Below are 20,607 nucleotides of genomic sequence, written 5' to 3'. Positions count from 1 at the left end.
TTGCGATCCTGTCATTCTATAAGTCGTCGGCTGCAACCATAGACCTATATAGTAGGGACACGACATATTGTTCTATACGTACAATTGCTTATATAAATAGCACCCATTTTGAAGGCACATACATAAACATATATCTATCTCGTTCTTACTCAGCACTTTAACTCGCAGGAAAACAATATAACAGTATTTCAGTGCGTACATAAAATGAAACATGAATATACGTAAATATCTCCGTCTCCGTCTAATGAGGCCGAAAATCCGCCATGTTTAGCGCGCCAAATGTCATTGTCACGTCAATTCGGCCGTCTGTTTTGGGTTGTACATTATTTATTGACTTTGATATCGATTTAATATGATTGATTATATAAAATTTCATAATTTATCATGCTTAAAACATACAAAAATAATAATTAAAACGTATTTTATAGGATCTCAAGAAAGTCGATGCCCTAAAACTATTATCATATGTGAGTCGTCTATTATCAAAGGTGGCAATCTGTGCATTTGGACAAAAAAAAATTATTGATATGTCAATACAGATTTATTTGAATATAATCGTCTCCTTCAAAGAGTACGGTTCAAAACCTGCATTAAATAAAGGTTAATAGTTAACCTGTTATTTATCTAAGATGTCGTTCCGAAGAGTTTTGTGACTGCCAATGGAATACAAAGTCAATAATTCGTTTTTCTGATTTACCAATCATTGTCCAAAAGTCAGATTGCCGCCTTTGATAATAGTCGACTCATGTATTTAAATTCATTATGGAGCCCTCATCCGAAAAATCCATTTTTCGGTCGGAATCTATTGATTATGACACTAATCATAAATACCACTTTAAAATATGTCATCAAAACATAATTAGACATTCTGTTTAGATATTTCGGGAAAAAGGCTACCGACATATCGGAACTATTTAAATAAAATAGTTTTATTCCGCAGTGAGTAAAACACTATTGTAAATTTGTTAAATATTTAATAATTAAGTGATTTTAGAGAGGAAGTCACAAGGAATGACGTTTGTAATTAATGAATAAATGTTCTGTAGGTGTTTTTTTTTCACGCGGTCCCTTGATAAGTTTAAAATTTGAATCACTCTCAAGCGAAAGTGATTCAAATGGTGCGGCGCACCTTCCTTGGGGTGCGCTGCGGTAGTATGTTACGGACTTTAGAGTCAGCAAAACAATTAAAATAGATTGTTATAGTCTAAGAAAAACACGTACTCAAAATACGATAACATTTAGCATGCTAGAAATGGGCTGATGGCTTTGAACTACGCCATATCTTTATGTTTTGCGACAAACGACAACTTTATAAAATCAGTGTAGCAACTTTTAAAAATCATCATATCGTTTACTTGGCAAATTCGAAGGACGAACTTGTCTTAGATTTCACCCATCTAAATCATATCATATTTGCACATAACAATATACCTACTTACTTCCCATTAAAGTATAAATTCTACAAATAAATAATACTCAACAATATTTAAAATAAAATGAGCCAAGAACGTTTATCGATAAAACCTGATAACATTGAAATCTTTTGTACAGCACTAAAGCCGCCATGTTTTGTGGCCAGATGACGTCACAGTGGCACGAAATTTTGGTTGACGTTTCATTTCCATAGGTTTCCTACTTCATTGGCTGCAACCACGGAATAGATCTATTCCGTGGCTGCAACAGTATCTCCCACTGTTTCCTAACTAGCTCCCTAGTCTCTGGTAGTTGGTTCAGTTGCTAATACTAATACTATTTTCCTAATGGAGAAATTGTGTTGATATGCCTTTTTTGTTATCGATGTGCTTCAGCTAAAAAGTAAAGAGAAAGCAGCGCTTGTGTATTGTTCGGATTACAGCAATGAAGTGGCGTCAGTCTGTGCTAACACTGCGAACTTGTCTGCTCTGTCGTCGTCTGAGGTTCACTTTGCCAAATTAAGAATCCGTATAATTAGTTTGCACCACTGAAGTATGAAACCTATCTATGGTTTGCACATGCATTTTTATAATGATCTGCTCTATTTGATTTGTAAGGCAGACAAGGCTATTGTCCATCAGGTAGAGAGCTGTGACGTTCTCTGATGACAACGGCGGTAAAGCAGCTGCGCACCGCTTTTTCCTGTACTAAATAGTCAGCGAAAGGTCCATAGAACATGTAGATGTAGTGAATTGTATTGGCATTCGTCACATTTGTTTTAATTTAATGCGGAATTATTTTCCTTATCATGAGGACTATATCTATATATATATAAAAATGAATTGCTGTTCGTTAGTCTCGCTAAAAGTCGAGAACGGCTGGACCGATTTGGTTAATTTTGGTCTTGAATTATTTGTGGAAGTCCAGAATTATTTGTGGAAGTCCAAGGTTTAAAAGGTAGATAAATATGAGAATGTTCGGAATTAAATAAAAATAAAAATTTTTGATGTGTCCCGCGTCGGACGGATTCCTTTTATTTGTTTTAAGTTTATTTTATACAAAAGTTTAGGTCTTTTATTTCTCGATTGAGGCACTACGAAGTCTGCCGGGTCAGCTAGTTATAATATAAAACCACGGATACCATATCACCACACGGATATAAATAAAATAAAATTCTTTTATAAACCGAATGCATGTATGTGTGTATGTACGTAGGCCTTTGACTGTATTCCTAACCTAGGTTTTTATGTTTAATAAACTCCGCATCCATTCACGGACCGGTTATTATTATTCGACTCGACTGTGTTATGTACTTACCTAGCGGTTGTACAGAGTTGTGTTTTTTTTATTGCTTGGATGGGTGGACGAGCTCACAGCCCACCTGGTGTTAAGTGGTTACTGGAGCCCATAGACATCTACAACGTAAATGCGCCACCAACCTTGAGATATAAGTTCTAAGGGTCTCAGTATAGTTACAACGGCTGCCCCACCCTTCAAACCGAAACGCATTACTGCTTCACGACTGAAATAGGCAGGGCGGTGGCACCGCCCGCGCGGACACACAAGAGGTCCTACCACCAGTAATTATGCAAATTATAATTTTGCGGGTTTGATTTTTATTACACGATGTTATTCCTTCACCGTGGAAGTCAATCGTAAACATTTGTTGAGTACGTATTTCATTAGAAAAATTGGTACCCGCCTGAGATTCGAACACTGGTGCATCGCTCAACACGAATGCACCGGACGTCTTATCGCTTAGGCCACGACGACTATTCTTACACTTACACTGTATACATATAAAATATATAATTACCTACAACAACGTAACAAATGTTGTGTACAATAATAGCATAACGGACTTGGATATGACTTCCCACCAACATAATTTATAATCTGAATTGACAAGTAGATAATCTAATTTTTATCACACTAAACTTGACTGGAATAACACTAGGTATATCTGCTATACAGTACAGTATAATAATAACAATGTATTTCATGGTTCATAATATATTACTTACCAAAGGTTTTACAAATAGCTTAATAAATAGACATACCCGATCCTGTGGACCGAACGGTAACAAGTCGACGTCGCTCTAAACACGTCATTACGGATCCTCCCGATTCATTATCGGTACTTTTAAGTACACACCTCAAGCACCGGTCACCGTCCTCGCCGAACCCGTCGCTTGTGACGAAGGGCTCGACGAGTAAATTAACCCATAGACATAGCACACTGAGTTTCTCTGCTCTTGCTAGGGCCAGTGTTAGCAATACTTCCGGTTTGAGCACCGTGAGTTCACCTACACGTTAGGGCGAAGCTGAAATAGCCTCTCACGGCTATCAGCATAGGTAGGAAAAAAAATGGACTAGAGAGTGATACGGCTAACTCTTTTTCCCGAGGAATGCAAATGCAACGAGTTTCATTGTTTCCGAATAACAAATTCAACGAATATGGAACCGTAGTACAAATTTTGTTAATTAATGAATTACATTTAATATCGTTTGTTTCATTTTACTTTTACACAACAGATATAACTCGTTTGTTACAAATATTTAGTTGTATGTATTGAATATGCTCCCTTTGCCTGTCGATTAAAACAATCAAATGCTTATCTGACAGATAATATCTGTAGGTAGGTAACTAGAACCTACCTACCTACATAATATAAATATATTTTGTTTAGCTATTTTGAAAGTACTTATGTACCTAATATTCATTTATTTCAATTAATGATGTTGTACAGTTATGTATTATCTATGCAATACACTGAATAAACGGTTCATCAAACCTAAGCAAAAATAATATTGAAGCCGGACAAATTGATAAAGCAGTTACTAATACATAAACATACTTTAGTAATAAACAATATTCGTCCGCAAATTCGAAATATAATATATAAACTAATAATGAAGCTTGTAAGTATGCAATATCTTCACTAATTTATTCAAAACACTTGAAAAATATGTAAGAGTTGAACTTGAAACACAAAATACAAAAATAATATTAGAATTCATACTATTAGAAGATTGTGTTAGAATTAAACCTGCAGGACGCGAAAACAAACCAAATTGCAGTGGAGTGCTCCATTTGCAAGTAGTTTATTAATATAGTAAATTATTTTACAAGAACAGCCCATACGTTTTTACTGTAATGATATCCTGGGTAGAGAGGCAGTCTCCCACATCCCCACAATTTTTACATACAATTTTGTTTAAGTGATTATTTCATAGCTTTTTGGGATATGAACCTAATACTAGAGACTAAAGGCACCACAAGATGAATGATACCTCTAAGAATTTGTCCCTCTCTTCTATTGAAGTATTGATTGCTTGGATCCAATGACTAACCAGTTAAATCGGAATGCATGATTGTGTCTGAACAGAAATAAGTAGAATGGTTTGAAATTGTCATAAATCATTCTATGTGTACTCTAAGATCACAGCTGTTATACAGGTACTATAGGGACAGAAAAATAGGTGTGGCTTTAAAATACCAGGATGGCTCCACTATTCTGGCATATCTGTTTAATTGAGCATTACCATATGGACCCCTGACTTATAAATAATATAACCAGTGCTTACCTTAAACAATGTTTGATTTGATTACAGTATTGTTTAAGCAATGATGCAGCGAAGCCTTGCTTTGTGTTGTCTTTCAAAGAGCTCCTCATAATGTTGGATTGTGGGCTGTCATCCCACTCTGTGCTCAACTTCCTACCGCTGCCTCCAGTGCCTAGCACTCGACTCGCATCCCTGCCTAATTACACACCACCACATCACAATGATCCACTCTTGGAAGGGGTATAAAAATTAAGCTTATTACATTTCTTATTATCATTATTTATATATCAGTACCTAGGTATAAAGTGGTTACTGGAGTCTCTGGTCATGACAACATTATTACCACCACCCACCTTGAAACATGAAGTTGAATTCTCAGTTGTATTGTATGATGGTTGTTCCATTCTTCAAACAAGAGGCAATCACAGCAAAAACAGACAGGATACTGAATCCACCACTAAATATGGTATAGTCAGTATGCTGCTTTAATACTCACAGAATGCTTATTCTCTGGTGAATCCATTAGGTACAGTCTTTAAGCAAAAAAACACATTTCATCAATTAATTATTTTATATACAAACATTAAATTAATAAAAAACTCAAAACTCCTCATTAAAATAATTTTTAAACTTATCCAACTGTATCTCTCAGTTACATTACACGTACCTTCCAAACTGCATTCAACAGATTTCTGATATAAAAAATCAAAGGGACTCATATTTTAAATCTGACTCCAATGCTATGATTAAAAACCCTATGTCAAATAAGTAATAACATGTTAAATTTAATGATATTTCTTTATAATAAAAACAGAATCAATATCAGGTGATATTTAAACTAACCCATCTCATTACAGGAACTAAAGGAGTGTTGCGGCAGAGTGTTTGTTGATAGCATGCCTGAGTTTTGTCCGCCTCTCGATAAAGTAGTCGATTTTTCTCAGCTAGATGTAATTTTAATCTCAAATTACACTTGCATGCTGGCCCTGCCTTTTATAACAGAAGATACAGGTTTCAAGGGCCAAGTGTATGCCACTGAACCTACTCTACAAATAGGAAGGTATTCATTCTCTATTCTTTTTATGCCTTCAAAAGTATAATGATAAAAAATATACATTTCTGTATTGTATATATGGTTATAGAGTATATAACAACACCATATTATTGTAAACAGAATATGCTTATTGAAAGTACAGTATCAGAATGGATTGAAGCAGCAGAAAGATGTAATAAAGATAATATATTTGGAGGTTCTACCTGGAGGAGCTGTCGGAGTGGGTGTGCTCAAGCGGGTCGGGGTCGGGCTCGGCCAAGCGTTGGAAGGAGGCGGTGCACGTGCTGCCCGCCCCCCTCGCCGACGTGGTGCGGCCCCGCGCGTGGCGCCGCCTGCTCGCCCCGCACCACGTCGCCCGCGCCCTCGCGCGCGTCCGCGTGGTCGGCTACGACGAGAAGGTCGACCTGTACGGCGCGCTCGACGCCACCGCCGTCAGCTCCGGCTTCTGTCTGGGCTCCGCCAACTGGGTGCTGCGCTCCGCCCACGAGAAGGTCGCCTACGTGAGCGGCTCCAGCACGCTCACCACGCACCCGCGCCCCATCAACCAGGCGGCTCTGCGGGGCGCCGACCTGCTGGTGCTGGCCGCGCTCACGCAGACGCCGGCGCACAACCCGGACCACATGCTGGGCGACCTGTGCGTGCACGCCACCGTCACGCTGCGCGCCGGCGGCTCCGTGCTGTGCCCCGTGTACCCCAGCGGCGTGCTGTACGACCTGCTGGAGTGCCTGTCGGCGCACCTGGACACGGCGGGGCTGGCGCACGTGCCGCTGTACGTGGTGTCGCCGGCGGCCGAGGCGTCGCTGGCCTACAGCAACATCCTGGCGGAGTGGGTGTCGGCGGGCAAGCAGGCGCGCGTGTACCTGCCCGAGGAGCCGTTCCCGCACGCGGCGCTGGTGCGCGCGGGGCGGCTGCGGCACGCGCGGGACCTGCACGACGACTCCTTCAGCGCAGACTTCCGCCAGCCCTGCGTCGTCTTCTGCGGACACCCCAGCCTGCGCTTCGGCGCCGCCGTGCACCTCGTCGAGCTGTGGGCCTGCAACCCGCTGCACGCCATCATATTCACAGGTACGCAGCCCGCTCTCCCGGCTCGATTATGGTTTAGGGGACAATTCCAACTGGTCGCGGACGAGTAAATGAGCACATGGGCTCTACCAGAAAGAATGTGCCAACACTAGTCCTAGCAATAGTAGTGTTTCGCAGAATCTACCACCGGGTCGGAATCGCAACCCAAGAAGTTGAAGGTACTCAATCTACCGCTGAGTTAGTAAACCTGGTAAGTGGGCGCCGCGCGAACTGAACGATCGTTCGCGCGACCAACGCGTCTAGGTGCCAAGGTACTTCTCTGTGTAGAAACGGAAGGGATTTTGAACCGCATTGTCACTTACAATGAAAAATAAATTCTTTTTAATAATCGTAAGCCGTCGCCCTGTTAGTTAGACCCTGCTTTAACCTTGGCGTTGCCACAAACGAAAACACCCCTACAAGACGATTAGGGGAGGAGAGGGTTGGAAGTTTTTCAGTCATTAATTTGGTAGCTAAACACAACACAGCACAATTTCCGACACTTACCAACCAGCCTTCCTGAAGAGTGGTACCTCCGTCCTAAGAACTGTCATTCGTTTTCGTTTACTACTTAACGTCAAGAGAATATTTCTAAATTGTTCTAAGACAACAAACGTGATTGGTGTGCTCAATATTCCTCTTAGCTCGATTACCCTAATCGCCCCTACGATGTCTGACGATGGTGTTAATAATTGTCTTCTCCGACAAATAATAAAATGACTTTATTTTTCTGTAAAGTAGCCGGCAATTTTTTTTATTGCCCTTTTAGGCAGACGAGCATACCGCCCACCTGATGGTGAGTGGTTACAGTCGCCCATGGACTTCAGCAATGCCAGGGGCAGAGCCAAGCCGCTGCCTACCGCAAAATGTTGTACCTATTCGTACGTATATACTGTAGATATCAGATATCGATGAACCTGTGTGCGCTAAAATGTTTTCTGCTGTAACCGCTACTGTACCAACACTGTTGGCTCGGGTAGTTCTCTTTTTAACCTACTCCAAAAACCTCCATTAAGAAATCGAATATCATTAGAGAATGCAAAACACAATTGTTGTTAAATAAATAGTTTATGATAACGAGAGATAATGAACGATAAGAGACACGAGCCGGGCGGCAAGTCTCCGCCTCGCCGCAAAAAATGACCAAAGGAGACGGAAAATCGTGGGCCAAAAATGTAATAACTTGGAATGTAGTCTAAAAAATTTGTCATATTTTTTTATATAAGAATATAAAAAATCACCTTAATCCTCTTTCTGGGACCGGAGAAAAATGAGAAAGTTAGTTTTTGTCGGTATAACGGTGTGATCGATTTAATTAATCGATTACAGGATTATAAAAAGAAAAACATTGCACTAGGTAATTAATGCAAAGTAATTAAATGAGCGATTTATACTAAACTTGTTGTATACAAGTGCGGTATACGCCGGATTTAATTGCGATTATATACATAAATGAAGAAAAAGTCTATTATTACTTAACGATCGATAACGATTATCGATTTCAAATCGATTAAAATCGATTGTATTTTTGATGACAGCTTTGACAGTAAGCTGACATGACGTTTGTTCATAGATTATACAATTATTTTTTGGCGCTTGTTGGTTTTTTCTGCGGTACCGTAAAATGGGGCGATTAGGGACAAATTCCAACTTTATGAGCAATTTTAAGGTAGTTGTTGATGTATATAATGGTATATCAGGATCAAAATGATTGAGTCTTGGGGGCATCTTTGTTGTCTAATTTAAAATTATGCAACTAGCATCCCAGTTTAAGCAAAAAATGCAAAAATAGGTGTAATCCCTATTTACCCGAAAATTGCGGTTAATTGGGACGAAATGAGAAATTTGCTAGGGTTGGCACTACTTTTATTTTTATATATAGTTTTAATTTATTTATTTATTTAATTGCACCAACAAAGTGATCATCAATAAAAAAAATTGAAAAACTGACAAAAGTACATGGCAGACATCACCTCAATTATAGGTGCAATCGACAGTGCTGATATTTCTATCTGGGTTAAGAGATTAGGTGTGTCGGTTATTCCATGGATTAATCAGATGAATACCCCCACTCTGAACAAATATTAAATATTTTATTATGTATTACTTAGACATTTTTGTCCACCTTGAGATTTCATTGATCTTGTTACATGTCTGCAAAATCAACTTACTTATATTAAATTGCTTATCTATTTCAAATAAAGACTTATTCCCAATTTCGCTTCGAATAAACCAGATTTTTACCAACAAATTTAAAAAATATTGTTATAACTACATAGACAACCCTACAAACCTGTACCTATTTATACTTAGGTGGTTTCCATTTCACGTATTCTCATCCCAATTGACCCCTTTTTCGTTGTTATTTGCACCTAAGACGTCCCCAATATCCCCAAAAACAACAGATTTTTACATGTATTTTTATTTAATCAAATACATTAAAACCAATAACAACTGAGACTTACTTTTAATATATATTCTGGTTCAAACACTAAATAACGTTTATAAATCATAGTCGTCTTCTATTATTATCAAATAAATAAAAGAGAGCAAAGTTTCTAGCACTAAAATAATTACCACCACAGGAAGTTAATTTGAAACGCGATTTTTTATAAGTTAGCAGCTATTCTACTATTAAACTACAAAAAATGGAAGATTTTGTAACGAATATAAAACTTATATTGAGCATCGAAAGATTTTCCCGGTTTTTTCCCGATTCGCCTCTCAATCCCTAATCGCCCCATTTTACCGGTACTCGTTTTGTATCTTCGACGCATTTTGAGTGTGTATCTATCGGGCTGTTTTTATATTTTCAACGATCACTGCTTTATTATTACGGATTCCAACTCTGCCAGCGTTGTATGACAATTGCTTCTACACTGTACACCGAAGATCGCTCACACGTTTGACTTGAAATTGTTGCATTGGATACTGTTGAAATTATGGATCGCTGTGTGAATTGTGGGATAGCAATTCCATATTCCATACCTGATATATATCATTGATATTCATTCATAATATGACATTTAAAAGGTTATCCAATGGATATAATAAACATTTACTTATGCTTAAATAAGTTATTATTCAGCTCTTTTAAAGAGATTGTAACATAATCTAACTTTTACTAAATCTTTATTAACTCGGCTTTCAGATTGAGAAAACTTTTATAATTTTCAGCAAGGTACTGATAAATCTGAATCTATTAATTCATATTAGTTTCATCACGTTACATTCGGGCCCAAAAATGTATGTAATCGTTTCAGTCTCCTTTCTGTACACTAAACGAAAATTTCGTAGATCCAATATTGCAATAATATGGGCACACTACATTTTATTAAAATGTAAGTATATGGTATCCGAACCTATTCTATTTGCATTTAATCAATTAGTAGCACAATCGGGCCCGGCCGGGACCTCTTCACGCGATTCTATTTATTTTATTAAAAATATCTATCTATAGAGCCCAACTGTGAGACGATCAGTCGAAATCCGCAATAATTTTTTTTTGTTACTCTTGTATTTATTGTTTATTGTACGCAAGTGTCATATTGCAGAACCGGACTTCCCGTACACGGAGGCGCTGGCCCCCTTCCAGCCGCTGAGCATGAAGGCCTTCCACTGTCCCATCGACACGTCGCTCAACTACTCGCAGGCCAACAAGCTGGTGCGCGAGCTGCGGCCGCGCGAGCTCGCCCTGCCCGAGCAGTACGCCGCGCCCGGGCCCGCCGCCGCCGCCGCGCGCCCGCACATCGCCGCCGACGTGCCCACCGTGGTGGTGCGGCGCGGCACGGCGCGGCGCGTAGGCGGCCGCCGCACGCTGGCCCGCGGCACGCTCAGCGGCAGCCTGGCCGCCCGCCTGGCGCCGCGCGACCTCCGCGCCGGCCTGCGCGCCGCGCCCCTCCGCGCCGCGCTGTCGCTGCGGGACAGCCGCCTGCACGTGCACTCGCCGCCGCCGGGCGCGGGCGGGGCGGGGGGCGCGGAGGCGGGCGGGCGCGTGGAGTGCGGCGCGCCGGACGTGGAGGCGCTGGTGCGGGAGCTGCGGCGCGCGGGCGCGGAGGAGGCGCGGGTGGAGCGCGGCGCGGACGGCTGCATCGTGCACCTGCCGCGCCACGACACGCTGGTGCACGTGGACGCGCACGCCACGCACGTGTTCTGCGAGGCGGGCGCCGACCTGCGCCTGGCGCTGCGGCAGGCGCTGGCGCTCACCGTGCCCACCATATAGCGCCGCGCTCCACCCGCGTGCGTGTGTTCAATCAACAAATCGAACCGTCGATAAAATTTAAACAAAAAATTAAATATTCATTTATGAAGTCGTTTATGAACTTTCTCAATATATTTTTAATGTGAAAATCAAAATTTACAACACAGCTTTATTTGTAAAAAGGAAAATAAATGTGTTTATAACGTATCATTTTTAATTTTTTCGAAACCCTCGTGGACATGTGTATAGGAACAACGCCATGGGCTCTGTACCCCCCGCACGCGTAGCGAGATGTCTTACTCAATAAAAAAGATTTTCTTTTCCTCGTGCGACAATCTGCTTTTTGCGACGCCGCTGCTGCCAGTATGTAGTTTTTAAAAATCTTCCAATGTCAGCAACTTTGTTATATAAATGGAATGAAGTTGATTTATTTACAGCTAATCGTTTTATATAAAATAAAATGAATCTAAATAAAGCCAGATGAGACGAAATGCAGTAGTGTCAGTACTGCGGCGGCGGGTCAGTCAGACCTCCCTGCCCGGCCGGCAGCCCGCGCACGCTTCACGAGCCGCCGCTGCTACACGCTGCGACCGGGAGAACCCCTAAACTAACAATATTGAACAGGTCCCACAGCCGCGCGCAGCCCCCCGCACCGTGCTCCCTGCCCCCCCTGCTCTCTACCCCCGCCGCCCATATCCCGCTGAAAGCCTTTAACACGTCTTTACTTTTATATTTTTGATAATTTAATTCAGCTAGCTGGTCTCACGGGATGTCATTTGTAAATGTCCTCTGAATAAATACGCAATGTTACAATTACTCTACGCCACGCCCTAACCCGCGACAACGTTGCGGCATTGCTACGTCCACAGCGCGCGATTGAGGTCAGGACGGTTCGCGGATACCGCACCGTCTCACTCGAGGCGGCGTGCGTGCTCGCCGGGACGCCTCCCTGGGACCTGGAAGCGGAGGCGCTCGTTGCGAATTACGCGTGGCGATGCGATCTCCGCTTTGTGGAAGTGCAACCCGGTCGGCGGTGTATCGTGTTCCGACTCGAAAGGCTGGTTCTGGCCCAGCGGGGTATCACGGAACACCAACAGCATCACCCGGGCGGCCTGGTAGGGCTGCCGTACCGCGGTCGCGTTGGTTGACGCGCGACCCGTCGGTCGGGCGTCCTCGGCGTGGCGCCGCGTGTCTGGTTGTAGTGTTGACCGCGGAAACCCACTTACTCTGACCGGGTTCTGACCCCGGACGGAGATCGGACGTCGGGTGTAAGAGCGCAAGAGTCGTTTAGAGCGGTAAGGCCCTAAAATTCCTTGGTCCCGCGGTCTGCTCCCAACACCTTGCAGATCGTCAAGTCCCACATACCTAGCGCGCCGCCTAGGCGTGCGGATCTCGTAGGAGGTTCGGCCCCCGGCCCGAAATAAAAGACGTTTTTCTGTTAAAACTGAGAGCCACTCACCTTGAGACATGAGAAAGTGGGTGGCGACATTTACGTTGTAGATGTCTATGGACTTGCGCAACTACTTTACACCAGGTAGGCTGTGAGCTCGTCCGCCCATGTAAGCAACAAATCAAAAGAGCGACGCCGGCCGCATCTCGGGTCATTCACAAGGGCCGCACAGGAAGGTTGAGCGAGCTCAGCGTTTACTCGGTGCATTTACAAAGCCCATAGTCTTCGTTATGTGAGCGAAACTAATTCATTACCGTAGGTTTGTGGTGATGCGAGACCTCCAGCGGGCAACACTTACTGCGCCAACAACACTTACCGCGGCGTTGAGTCCGTCCTGCCCTACCAATAAACAAACTGCCCAGCACCGACACAGTAACCAGTTCATGTCTCGTCTCTCGACGGGATTCCCGGGCAGTGTCCCGACTAGTCCCCCCGCAGCACTTCGGGCAGTGTCCCGGCTAGTCCCCCCGCAGCGGTCCGTGTGGTGTCCCGGGGACAGTGGAGCGGACGCGGCTTCGTTCGTATAATTTGTTAAAAAAATGTAGTCTCGTTCAATGAAACGCTATTTTACTTCAATCCAGCATTTATTTATTTATAAATAACACTTATACATGTAACAATGAGCTCGCGAGCGCAGAGGGCGCGGGCGGCCTCGTGCAAATATAACGTTAATTAATGCTGCCGGGCTAATTATTAAGATCTTAATTATTGTTTTAAGCTTCATCACTATATTTATTAAGCAAGTTAACCCCCGGCACCCTTGACAACGGCTTTATCCGCCGGCGAGGCCGCGCGGTCGCCGCGGACGTGTCGGGCATCAGTCGGAACTAACAGACAAAAACATTTTTGTCAGTTACTGCATAATGCATTGTGGTTAGGGTTAGTTATTTTGACAAACGACTCGTCCACAGCACGCGGGGCGCGGCCGGAGCCGGGGGGCCGGGGGGGGCTATATAGCTGTATGATGTGATGCTCGCGAAACTTGCGAACAATTACAAACATACTTGAACTTTTTTAGTTATATAGACTTTTTTCTTTCTGGTAACATTAATTATTAAATATTTTAGTGTTTTTGAGGATCAGTTCATTCAAGGCGACACATCGTGGCCGCCCCGCTCTGCCCCGCTATGCACATGGCAGAAGTGAGCGTGTATGTTCGTTCATAAGCCCCGGAGCTGGTCCTCCTGACTCCTGCTCACCGTGCGCCTGCATCATCGCGGGAGATAAATCCCGAACAATACGTGATTTCAAAGAGTAACAAATCTTAAATTCGGTTATTAATAAAAAAATACTTTTCTAGCTTTAAATAGTTTCAGACAGAGTTATTACATTTGGCAGCTGGCAACAGTTCAGGTACGGGTGCCCAATATTGTAACAATACAACAGAGGCAGCTCAAGCCCCTATATTGTGTTTATTTAAATCGGCAAGTCTAATTTTTACTATTTCTTGAAATTGCTATTTAAAGTTTAAAGTGGATAAAATGATAAATGCGAGATCTTCAGCACAAACACCGGTGCCCGGCCGGGGGCGCCCCCGGGGTACCACTGCGCGTCCACTTACTCAATATTCAATGTTTACTGTGAAAATTACTAATTTTGGCTGAAAAGGCGATCGAATGTCTTGAAAACAGTTTTAAAGTCTAATATTTGTTTACTGAGAAATTTTTCTTATTTAATTTTTTTTGAAATAATTCCGTTTCATCTCATGATCGTCGTTGCCGTCCGCAGCTGCAGTGCCCGGGACGGAAATCCCGCTTCATGTCGCGCGCAATGTAAGGCGAACAACGAGCCGCTGCCTCGCGCTACATTGCGCGCTCGACATACGTGAACATAATGAATGAACTATTTTCTGTCGTTTCGCTTCCAGACTTCTTACACCGTTTGTATATTATTTATTATGTGACGTGTTTTCATGCAGTCATATAGTTGTAATAATCCATTTTTGCAATTGTCTGAAACAATCGACTGCGACACCACCTTTAAACAAAATTGCATCACGTGGGCATTACAGATATTAATAAAGTAATTAAATTATAAGCTAGTGTGTAAAGCTCAAATTTTAAATTCACGTTAAAGTTGATGAGTTGTGAGTTGTGACTGATCAGATCCCCCAGAGCCGACCCCTCCTGAACTGTTGTGACACTTGACTGTCCCGAAAGTCTTACATTTATTTTTTAATTTGTTCACATTAGACAAGAGCAGAATAATGACTGCTCGCGGTCCTTAGAAATGTAATTAAAAAAATGTGTTGAGATCGAACTCTCACGCGTTGAGGTCCATGTCGGCGAACAGGTCGCAGGTGGTCGCCACGGCCAGCGCGTAGTGCGAGTTGAGCTGCGTCAACAGCTCGCGCTCGTCCAGCATCTCCAGGCGCTCCACGCGCGCGCGGTCCTCGTCCGGCAGCGCGCGCCACACCGCCACCATGTCCCACGCGCGCGCGCGCCCCCAGCCCAGCGTCTGCAGCCGCGCCGCGCCGTCCGCCGGGCCCAGCGCGTGCGAGCGCCCCGGCGCCGCCACGCCGCGGCCCCGCAGGTTGCGCGCCATCACCTCGCCGAACTTGTCGTCCAGGCTGCACTGCTCGTACGTGAGCAGCACGCAGCGCGGGAACGCGGCCGCCAGGTGGCGCAGCAGCGCGTCGGCCGCGTCGGAGCGCAGGTACACCAGCACGCACTCCGCCAGCACCAGCGTGGGCGCGCCCGCGGCGGCGACGCTCAGCTTGCGCTTCACGTCGGTGAGGCAGCGCAGGTCGCACCCCACCAGGTGGTAACCGTCCGAGTGCAAGTCGCCCTCGCGAATTACCACTTCGCCGTCTGGAAAATAATTGTAATGATACATACCTATAGTTTTCTTTTAACTTGGGAGTGGTTTTATTTCGCCACACTTGTCATGGGTGCCCCACTAGTAGCCTGTGGGCAGAACATCATGAATATTGCCATTCTTTATCAGGTAAGTGTAAATTTGTTATTCAATACTTCTACAATGTTGCTTCAATATTAATAAAAAAAAATAGACAACTTTCACATCTATTTTAGAAAGTAGTGCATAATCATCTTATCAGTGCAGTTAGGAAATATTTTTAGTACCATAATTATTATTATTTTTTTCTTTATTGCTTAGATGGGTGGACGAGCTCATAGCCCACTTGGTGTTAAGTGGTTACTGGACCCCATAGACATCTACAACGTAAATGCCCACCCATCTTGAAATATAAGTTCTAAGATCTCCAACCAAAACTCTAGATTAGTCATACATACTTTAAAAACCAATATCCATATGCAAGCCAAGTCACTCATATTGAGTCTACAGAGCTATTAATAACTTTTCAACAAAAAATTTTATTAGTGTCTCTCAAAATGATTGTACAACATCATATACGTTTATAAGGATTATGTACCTTCATTACAAATCTTTTCCAGTAGTGCTTTGTTGCGCTTGATGATATGAGCCTTCTTTGCAGTAACAGCTGGAAAATCCAACTCTATAAAATTGCCAACTGCTTGGGTCGTGTCCTTCAGTCTCCAGTAAAGAGTGTCGAATCCACAGCCAAGATTTATAATCTGGCATTTAGTATCACATCTCTAAAAGTTTCAGACATTTTTTACTGAGAACAACATATCAATCAATATTGGGACTACCAACTCAGTTTTGCAACTTGCATTACTTGTATCCACGAGAAATAGTAACTACTTATGATATGTTTTTTTTTCTTTCAGTAGCTATCTTGACGCAGGTCAAAAATTTAATATGATTGCATAAAAGCTATCCCACACACACAGAAGCTCTAATAATATGTAATGGTCATAATGTAGACTGAGAACACTACAGAGCAAATAGTAATATAATATAATAAAATTACATTGATGATTAAATTATGCTTTTAAAATGTGCGTTTGTATATAACTAGGTGTACAGTAAGGTATTCCGTGTCTAAACAAACCTCCAAGAATTGATGTATGAACATCTCGACCCCCTTGACCCTGGCGTAGTATCCCCGATTGATCTCTGGTGCTTTTCGGTCAACATGTTTAGCGAAGTATCCAATGTAATCATCCTTCCAGTAGCCTAATTCGACGGCACATCGCTTGCACTCGGTAGCCTCCGTGTTCGTCGCGATTATCGCCTCCTCTTCCGCAGACCATATCCTATTATCCATTCTCTTTGTTATTTATCACGATTGAATTGCCTTTTCATCACCAAATACTCGTAGATATGTGTAATGTTATCTATGCCAAATATCTAATTTTGATATTTTTGTTTGACTTTTCTAATTGCATGTGTAAAAAGATATAGCCCATACAGCCGAATTTTTGGATGAAAAGACCTTTAGTCTATTGTACTAAAAGCAAATGAAAAGTTATGAATTTGTATTCATTGAACCGAATGGCAATGGAATGAAATCCTTTTAATTTGATTCCAATTAAATGAAGTGAAGTGACGTAAAGCAATTGTATCATTCTCCTATCCTTTTGCACTTCACTTTTATCTTTCATGACTAAGATGTGTGGATGAACTCATAGCCCACCTGGTATTAAGTGCATACCAGAATCTATGGATATCACAATGTGAATGCTCCCACCCATCTTGCGACATGAGGTCTTAGTCATAATTATATAGTGTTTCATAATTATTGTAAAATCTTCATTCAAAGTCGCGCTAATATGATTTGTAATACATTTACATTGGTTACATAAAATAAACAATAGCTATTCTCTTAACTAGCCATTAACAATTATTCTTGCGTTATGGCTCACTTGCATCTTTCAAAGCCACTGTTCAAAGCTTAACAAAGATTTCAAGATTTGACACTGACAGAAGTGTATGTACAACTATCAAAGAGATAAAAAACCATAGACCTATATAGTAGGGACACGACATATTGTTCTATACGTACAATTGCTTATATAAATAGCACCCATTTTGAAGGCACATACATAAACATATATCTATCTCGTTCTTACTCAGCACTTTAACTCGCAGGAAAACAATATAATAGTATTTCAGTGCGTACATAAAATGAAACATGATTATACGTAAATATCTCCGTCTCCGTCTAATGAGGCCGAAAATCCGCCATGTTTAGCGCGCCAAATGTCATTGTCACGTCAGTTCGGCCGTCTGTTTTGGGTTGTACATTATTTATTGACTTTGATATCGATTTAATATGATTGATTATATAAAATTTCATAATTTATCATGCTTAAAACATACAAAAATAATAATTAAAACGTATTTTATAGGATCTCAAGAAAGTCGATGCCCTAAAACTATTATCTATATGTATTTAAATTCATTATGGAGCCCTCATCCGAAAAATCCATTTTTCGGTCGGAATCTATTGATCATGACACTAATCATAAATACCACTTTAAAATATGTCATCAAAACATATTTAGACATTCTGTTTAGATATTTCGGGAAAAAGGCTACCGACAAAATCTCTTCGGAACTATTTAAACAAAATAGTTTTATTCCGCAGTGAGTAAAACACTATTGTAAATTTGTTAAATATTTAATAATTAAGTGATTTTAGAGAGGAAGTCACAAGGAATGACGTTTGTAATTAATGAATAAATGTTCTGTAGGTGTTTTTTTTTCACGCGGTCCCTTGATAAGTTTAAAATTTGAATCACTCTCAAGCGAAAGTGATTCAAATGGTGCGGCTCACCTTCCTTGGGGTGCGCTGCGGTAGTATGTTACGGACTTTAGAGTCAGCAAAACAATTAAAATAGATTGTAATAGTCTAAGAAAAACACGTACTCAAAATACGATAACATTTAGCATGCTAGAAATGGGCTGATGGCTTTGAACTACGCCATATCTTTATGTTTTGCGACAAACGACAACTTTATAAAATCAGTGTAGCAACTTTTAAAAATCATCATATCGTTTACTTGGCAAATTCGAAGGACGAACTTGTCTTAGATTTCACCCATCTAAATCATATCATATTTGCACATAACAATATACCTACTTACTTCCCATTAAAGTATAAATTCTACAAATAAATAATACTCAACAATATTTAAAATAAAATGAGCCAAGAACGTTTATCGATAAAACCTGATAACATTGAAATCTTTTGTACAGCACTAAAGCCGCCATGTTTTGTGGCCAGATGACGTCACAGTGGCACGAAATTTTGGTTGACGTTTCATTTCCATAGGTTTCCTACTTCATTGTAAAAAACATATTTATCCGTATCCAAAAGTTCAATAGTCGTATTTTCTAAAAAACGTACAACTCCTGTCATAAATGTGACCTTCAATGGTCAATCTTTGCCATATAAAACAAAAATTAAATTTTTAGGAGTTATATTAGATTCAAAATTGTCTGGACTTGCCCATTATGAACATATTGATATGAAATGTGCACAGCTACTTAATATCATGAAATGCCTCTCAGGTGTATGGTGGGGTGCTCATCCGTTTTCTATGAAACTTGTGTATAACGCTCTTGTAAGATCTGTTCTAGATTATGGCACATTTCTATTAGATGGTGGAAGTGTCTTGGGGAGTAAAAAACTTGATGTCATTCAGTCAAAAGCTTTGAGAATTGTGACAGGAGTGATGAAATCTTGCCCAACCAATGCATTACAAGTAGAATGCTGCGATCCTCCTTTAAAATTAAGAAGGCAATTTCTAAGCGATCGATACTTGTTCAAATCTATGCAGTTTTCTGACCATACTCTTCATGGAAAACTGCATGAATTGAACAATATTATTCAGACATCCCGTTATTGGCGTCACAAATCATTACCATGTCTAATAAAAAGCTTTCGTAAATTTTTAACAATACACAGCCACATTCATCGATCTCCATCATTATCCATATTTATGACACAATTCAATTCTTTAATTCTAGCTCCGGATATAAGATATGATATAGGTGTCGGTAAACAAGATATTCTGGAGACAAATATTCGTTTCATGAGTAGCGTTGAGGAACAAAATTGGAGTGGATGGGATTATATTTTTACAGATGCCTCTAAAATCTCTATTGATGATTGTGTTGGAGTCGGTCTAGTTCATTGGCAACATAAAATAATACAAAAGATTAAACTTCCTCCTGAATCCTCTGTTTTTACTGGAGAGTGTTTTGCTCTTTTAAAAGCTGTAGAACTGGTTATTTTATTAAAATCTAAAAGAACAATCATATTTTCAGACTCAAAAAGTGCACTACGAACTATTGAAAAATTTCCATTCCAAATGAAACCTTGTTATCCTATTATTTGCGAAATACGTGATAAGCTTTTGATATGTTCTCAAAGAAATCACACCATTATCTTTGCATGGATTCCAAGTCACTGTGGGATTAAAGGGAACGAGAAAGCCGATCAGCTTGCCAAAGAAGCTATAAAGGATGGAGACTTAGTCCCATACATTAATTATTGTCATGATTTGACTGCTCTTCCCAAAACCTATCTTTGGGAGTCATGGAATGATGTTTGGTTGAGAAGCAGCAAGTTCAAAGGCAAACTTTATGCTGAAATTCAACCCTCGATCTCCAGTAAACCATGGTTCTTTAAAGCTAAAAGTTCTAAAATTGTCACTTCTATCATTTCCAGAATGCGTTTAGGACATGTATGTACACCTCATCATTTAGCAAGGCTTCGTATTGTTGATAGCAATATTTGTGAGTGTGGAGAAGATATTGGTGATCTCGACCATATTTTCTTTTCTTGTTCCCAATATGACCGCACCTCCTTTATGAATTCCTTACAATTATTACAGGTTCCGTTTCCGACTAAAATCTCCTGCCTTTTGCTTTATCCTTTATTGTATTATAATGTATTATCCTCTTTCATAATCAATAATAATATTAAGATTTAATATATTTAATTTATTTTTATTAATTTATTTC

At 41.2% G+C, this 20,607-nt stretch overlaps 3 protein-coding genes across 5 annotated transcripts; 2 read left to right on the top strand and 1 right to left on the bottom strand.

The window, feature by feature from the left end:
• Nucleotides 1-4,034: 4,034 nt before the first annotated feature.
• Nucleotides 4,035-11,504, top strand: LOC101744797 (integrator complex subunit 9). 2 transcript variants are annotated; one of them, XM_021348948.3, is made up of 5 exons: nucleotides 4,036-4,335; nucleotides 5,029-5,220; nucleotides 5,838-6,040; nucleotides 6,231-7,099; nucleotides 10,651-11,504. In XM_021348948.3, the coding sequence occupies exons 1-5, from the start codon at nucleotides 4,327-4,329 to the stop codon at nucleotides 11,316-11,318; spliced, it is 1,941 nt and encodes a 646-aa protein (XP_021204623.2). In that variant the 5' UTR covers nucleotides 4,036-4,326; the 3' UTR covers nucleotides 11,319-11,504. The 2 variants fall into 2 exon arrangements, with proteins under 2 accessions (XP_062524486.1, XP_021204623.2); XM_062668502.1 differs by lacking the exon at nucleotides 5,029-5,220 and having other exon boundaries at nucleotides 4,035-4,335.
• Nucleotides 11,505-13,312: 1,808 nt separating this feature from the next.
• Nucleotides 13,313-17,166, bottom strand: LOC101743540 (leucine carboxyl methyltransferase 1). The gene is made up of 3 exons (XM_021348949.3): nucleotides 16,685-17,166; nucleotides 16,142-16,325; nucleotides 13,313-15,557 (listed from the first exon to the last, which is right to left on the bottom strand). Exons 1-3 carry the CDS (start codon nucleotides 16,898-16,900, stop codon nucleotides 15,010-15,012), a joined length of 948 nt encoding a protein of 315 aa, XP_021204624.1. The 5' UTR covers nucleotides 16,901-17,166; the 3' UTR covers nucleotides 13,313-15,009.
• Nucleotides 17,167-18,930: 1,764 nt separating this feature from the next.
• LOC134198840 (uncharacterized) lies at nucleotides 18,931-20,576 on the top strand. Of its 2 annotated transcripts, none has more exons than XM_062668468.1 (2): nucleotides 18,931-19,156; nucleotides 19,609-20,576. In XM_062668468.1, exon 2 carries the CDS (start codon nucleotides 19,674-19,676, stop codon nucleotides 20,574-20,576), a length of 903 nt encoding a protein of 300 aa, XP_062524452.1. In that variant the 5' UTR covers nucleotides 18,931-19,156; nucleotides 19,609-19,673. The 2 variants fall into 2 exon arrangements, with proteins under 2 accessions (XP_062524452.1, XP_062524451.1); XM_062668467.1 differs by having other exon boundaries at nucleotides 18,932-19,202.
• The last annotated feature ends 31 nt before the right edge of the window (nucleotides 20,577-20,607 follow it).

This window comes from Bombyx mori, chromosome 5 (assembly GCF_030269925.1).
Source record: "Bombyx mori chromosome 5, ASM3026992v2".
Classification (NCBI taxonomy): Eukaryota; Metazoa; Arthropoda; class Insecta; order Lepidoptera; family Bombycidae; genus Bombyx; species Bombyx mori.
Note: the sequence above shows the minus strand (reverse complement) of the source record. Positions and strands in the feature narration are given on the sequence as shown.

What these genes read in the sequence shown, in the direction of transcription:
- LOC134198840 (XM_062668468.1), top strand. Translation starts at nt 19,674, where the DNA reads ATGAGTAGCGTTGAGGAACAAAATTGGAGTGGATGGGATTATATTTTT.
- LOC101744797 (XM_021348948.3), top strand. An exon ending in CCTACTCTACAAATAGGAAG is followed by an intron (nt 6,041 to 6,230) that starts GTATTCATTCTC and finishes ATATATTTGGAG; the next exon opens with GTTCTACCTGGAGGAGCTGT. An exon ending in GCACGCCATCATATTCACAG is followed by an intron (nt 7,100 to 10,650) that starts GTACGCAGCCCG and finishes GTCATATTGCAG; the next exon opens with AACCGGACTTCCCGTACACG.
- LOC101743540 (XM_021348949.3), bottom strand. Translation starts at nt 16,900, where the DNA reads ATGGATAATAGGATATGGTCTGCGGAAGAGGAGGCGATAATCGCGACG. An exon ending in TCATACATCAATTCTTGGAG is followed by an intron (nt 16,326 to 16,684) that starts GTTTGTTTAGAC and finishes TGAAACTTTTAG; the next exon opens with AGATGTGATACTAAATGCCA. An exon ending in GGAAAAGATTTGTAATGAAG is followed by an intron (nt 15,558 to 16,141) that starts GTACATAATCCT and finishes ATTATTTTCCAG; the next exon opens with ACGGCGAAGTGGTAATTCGC.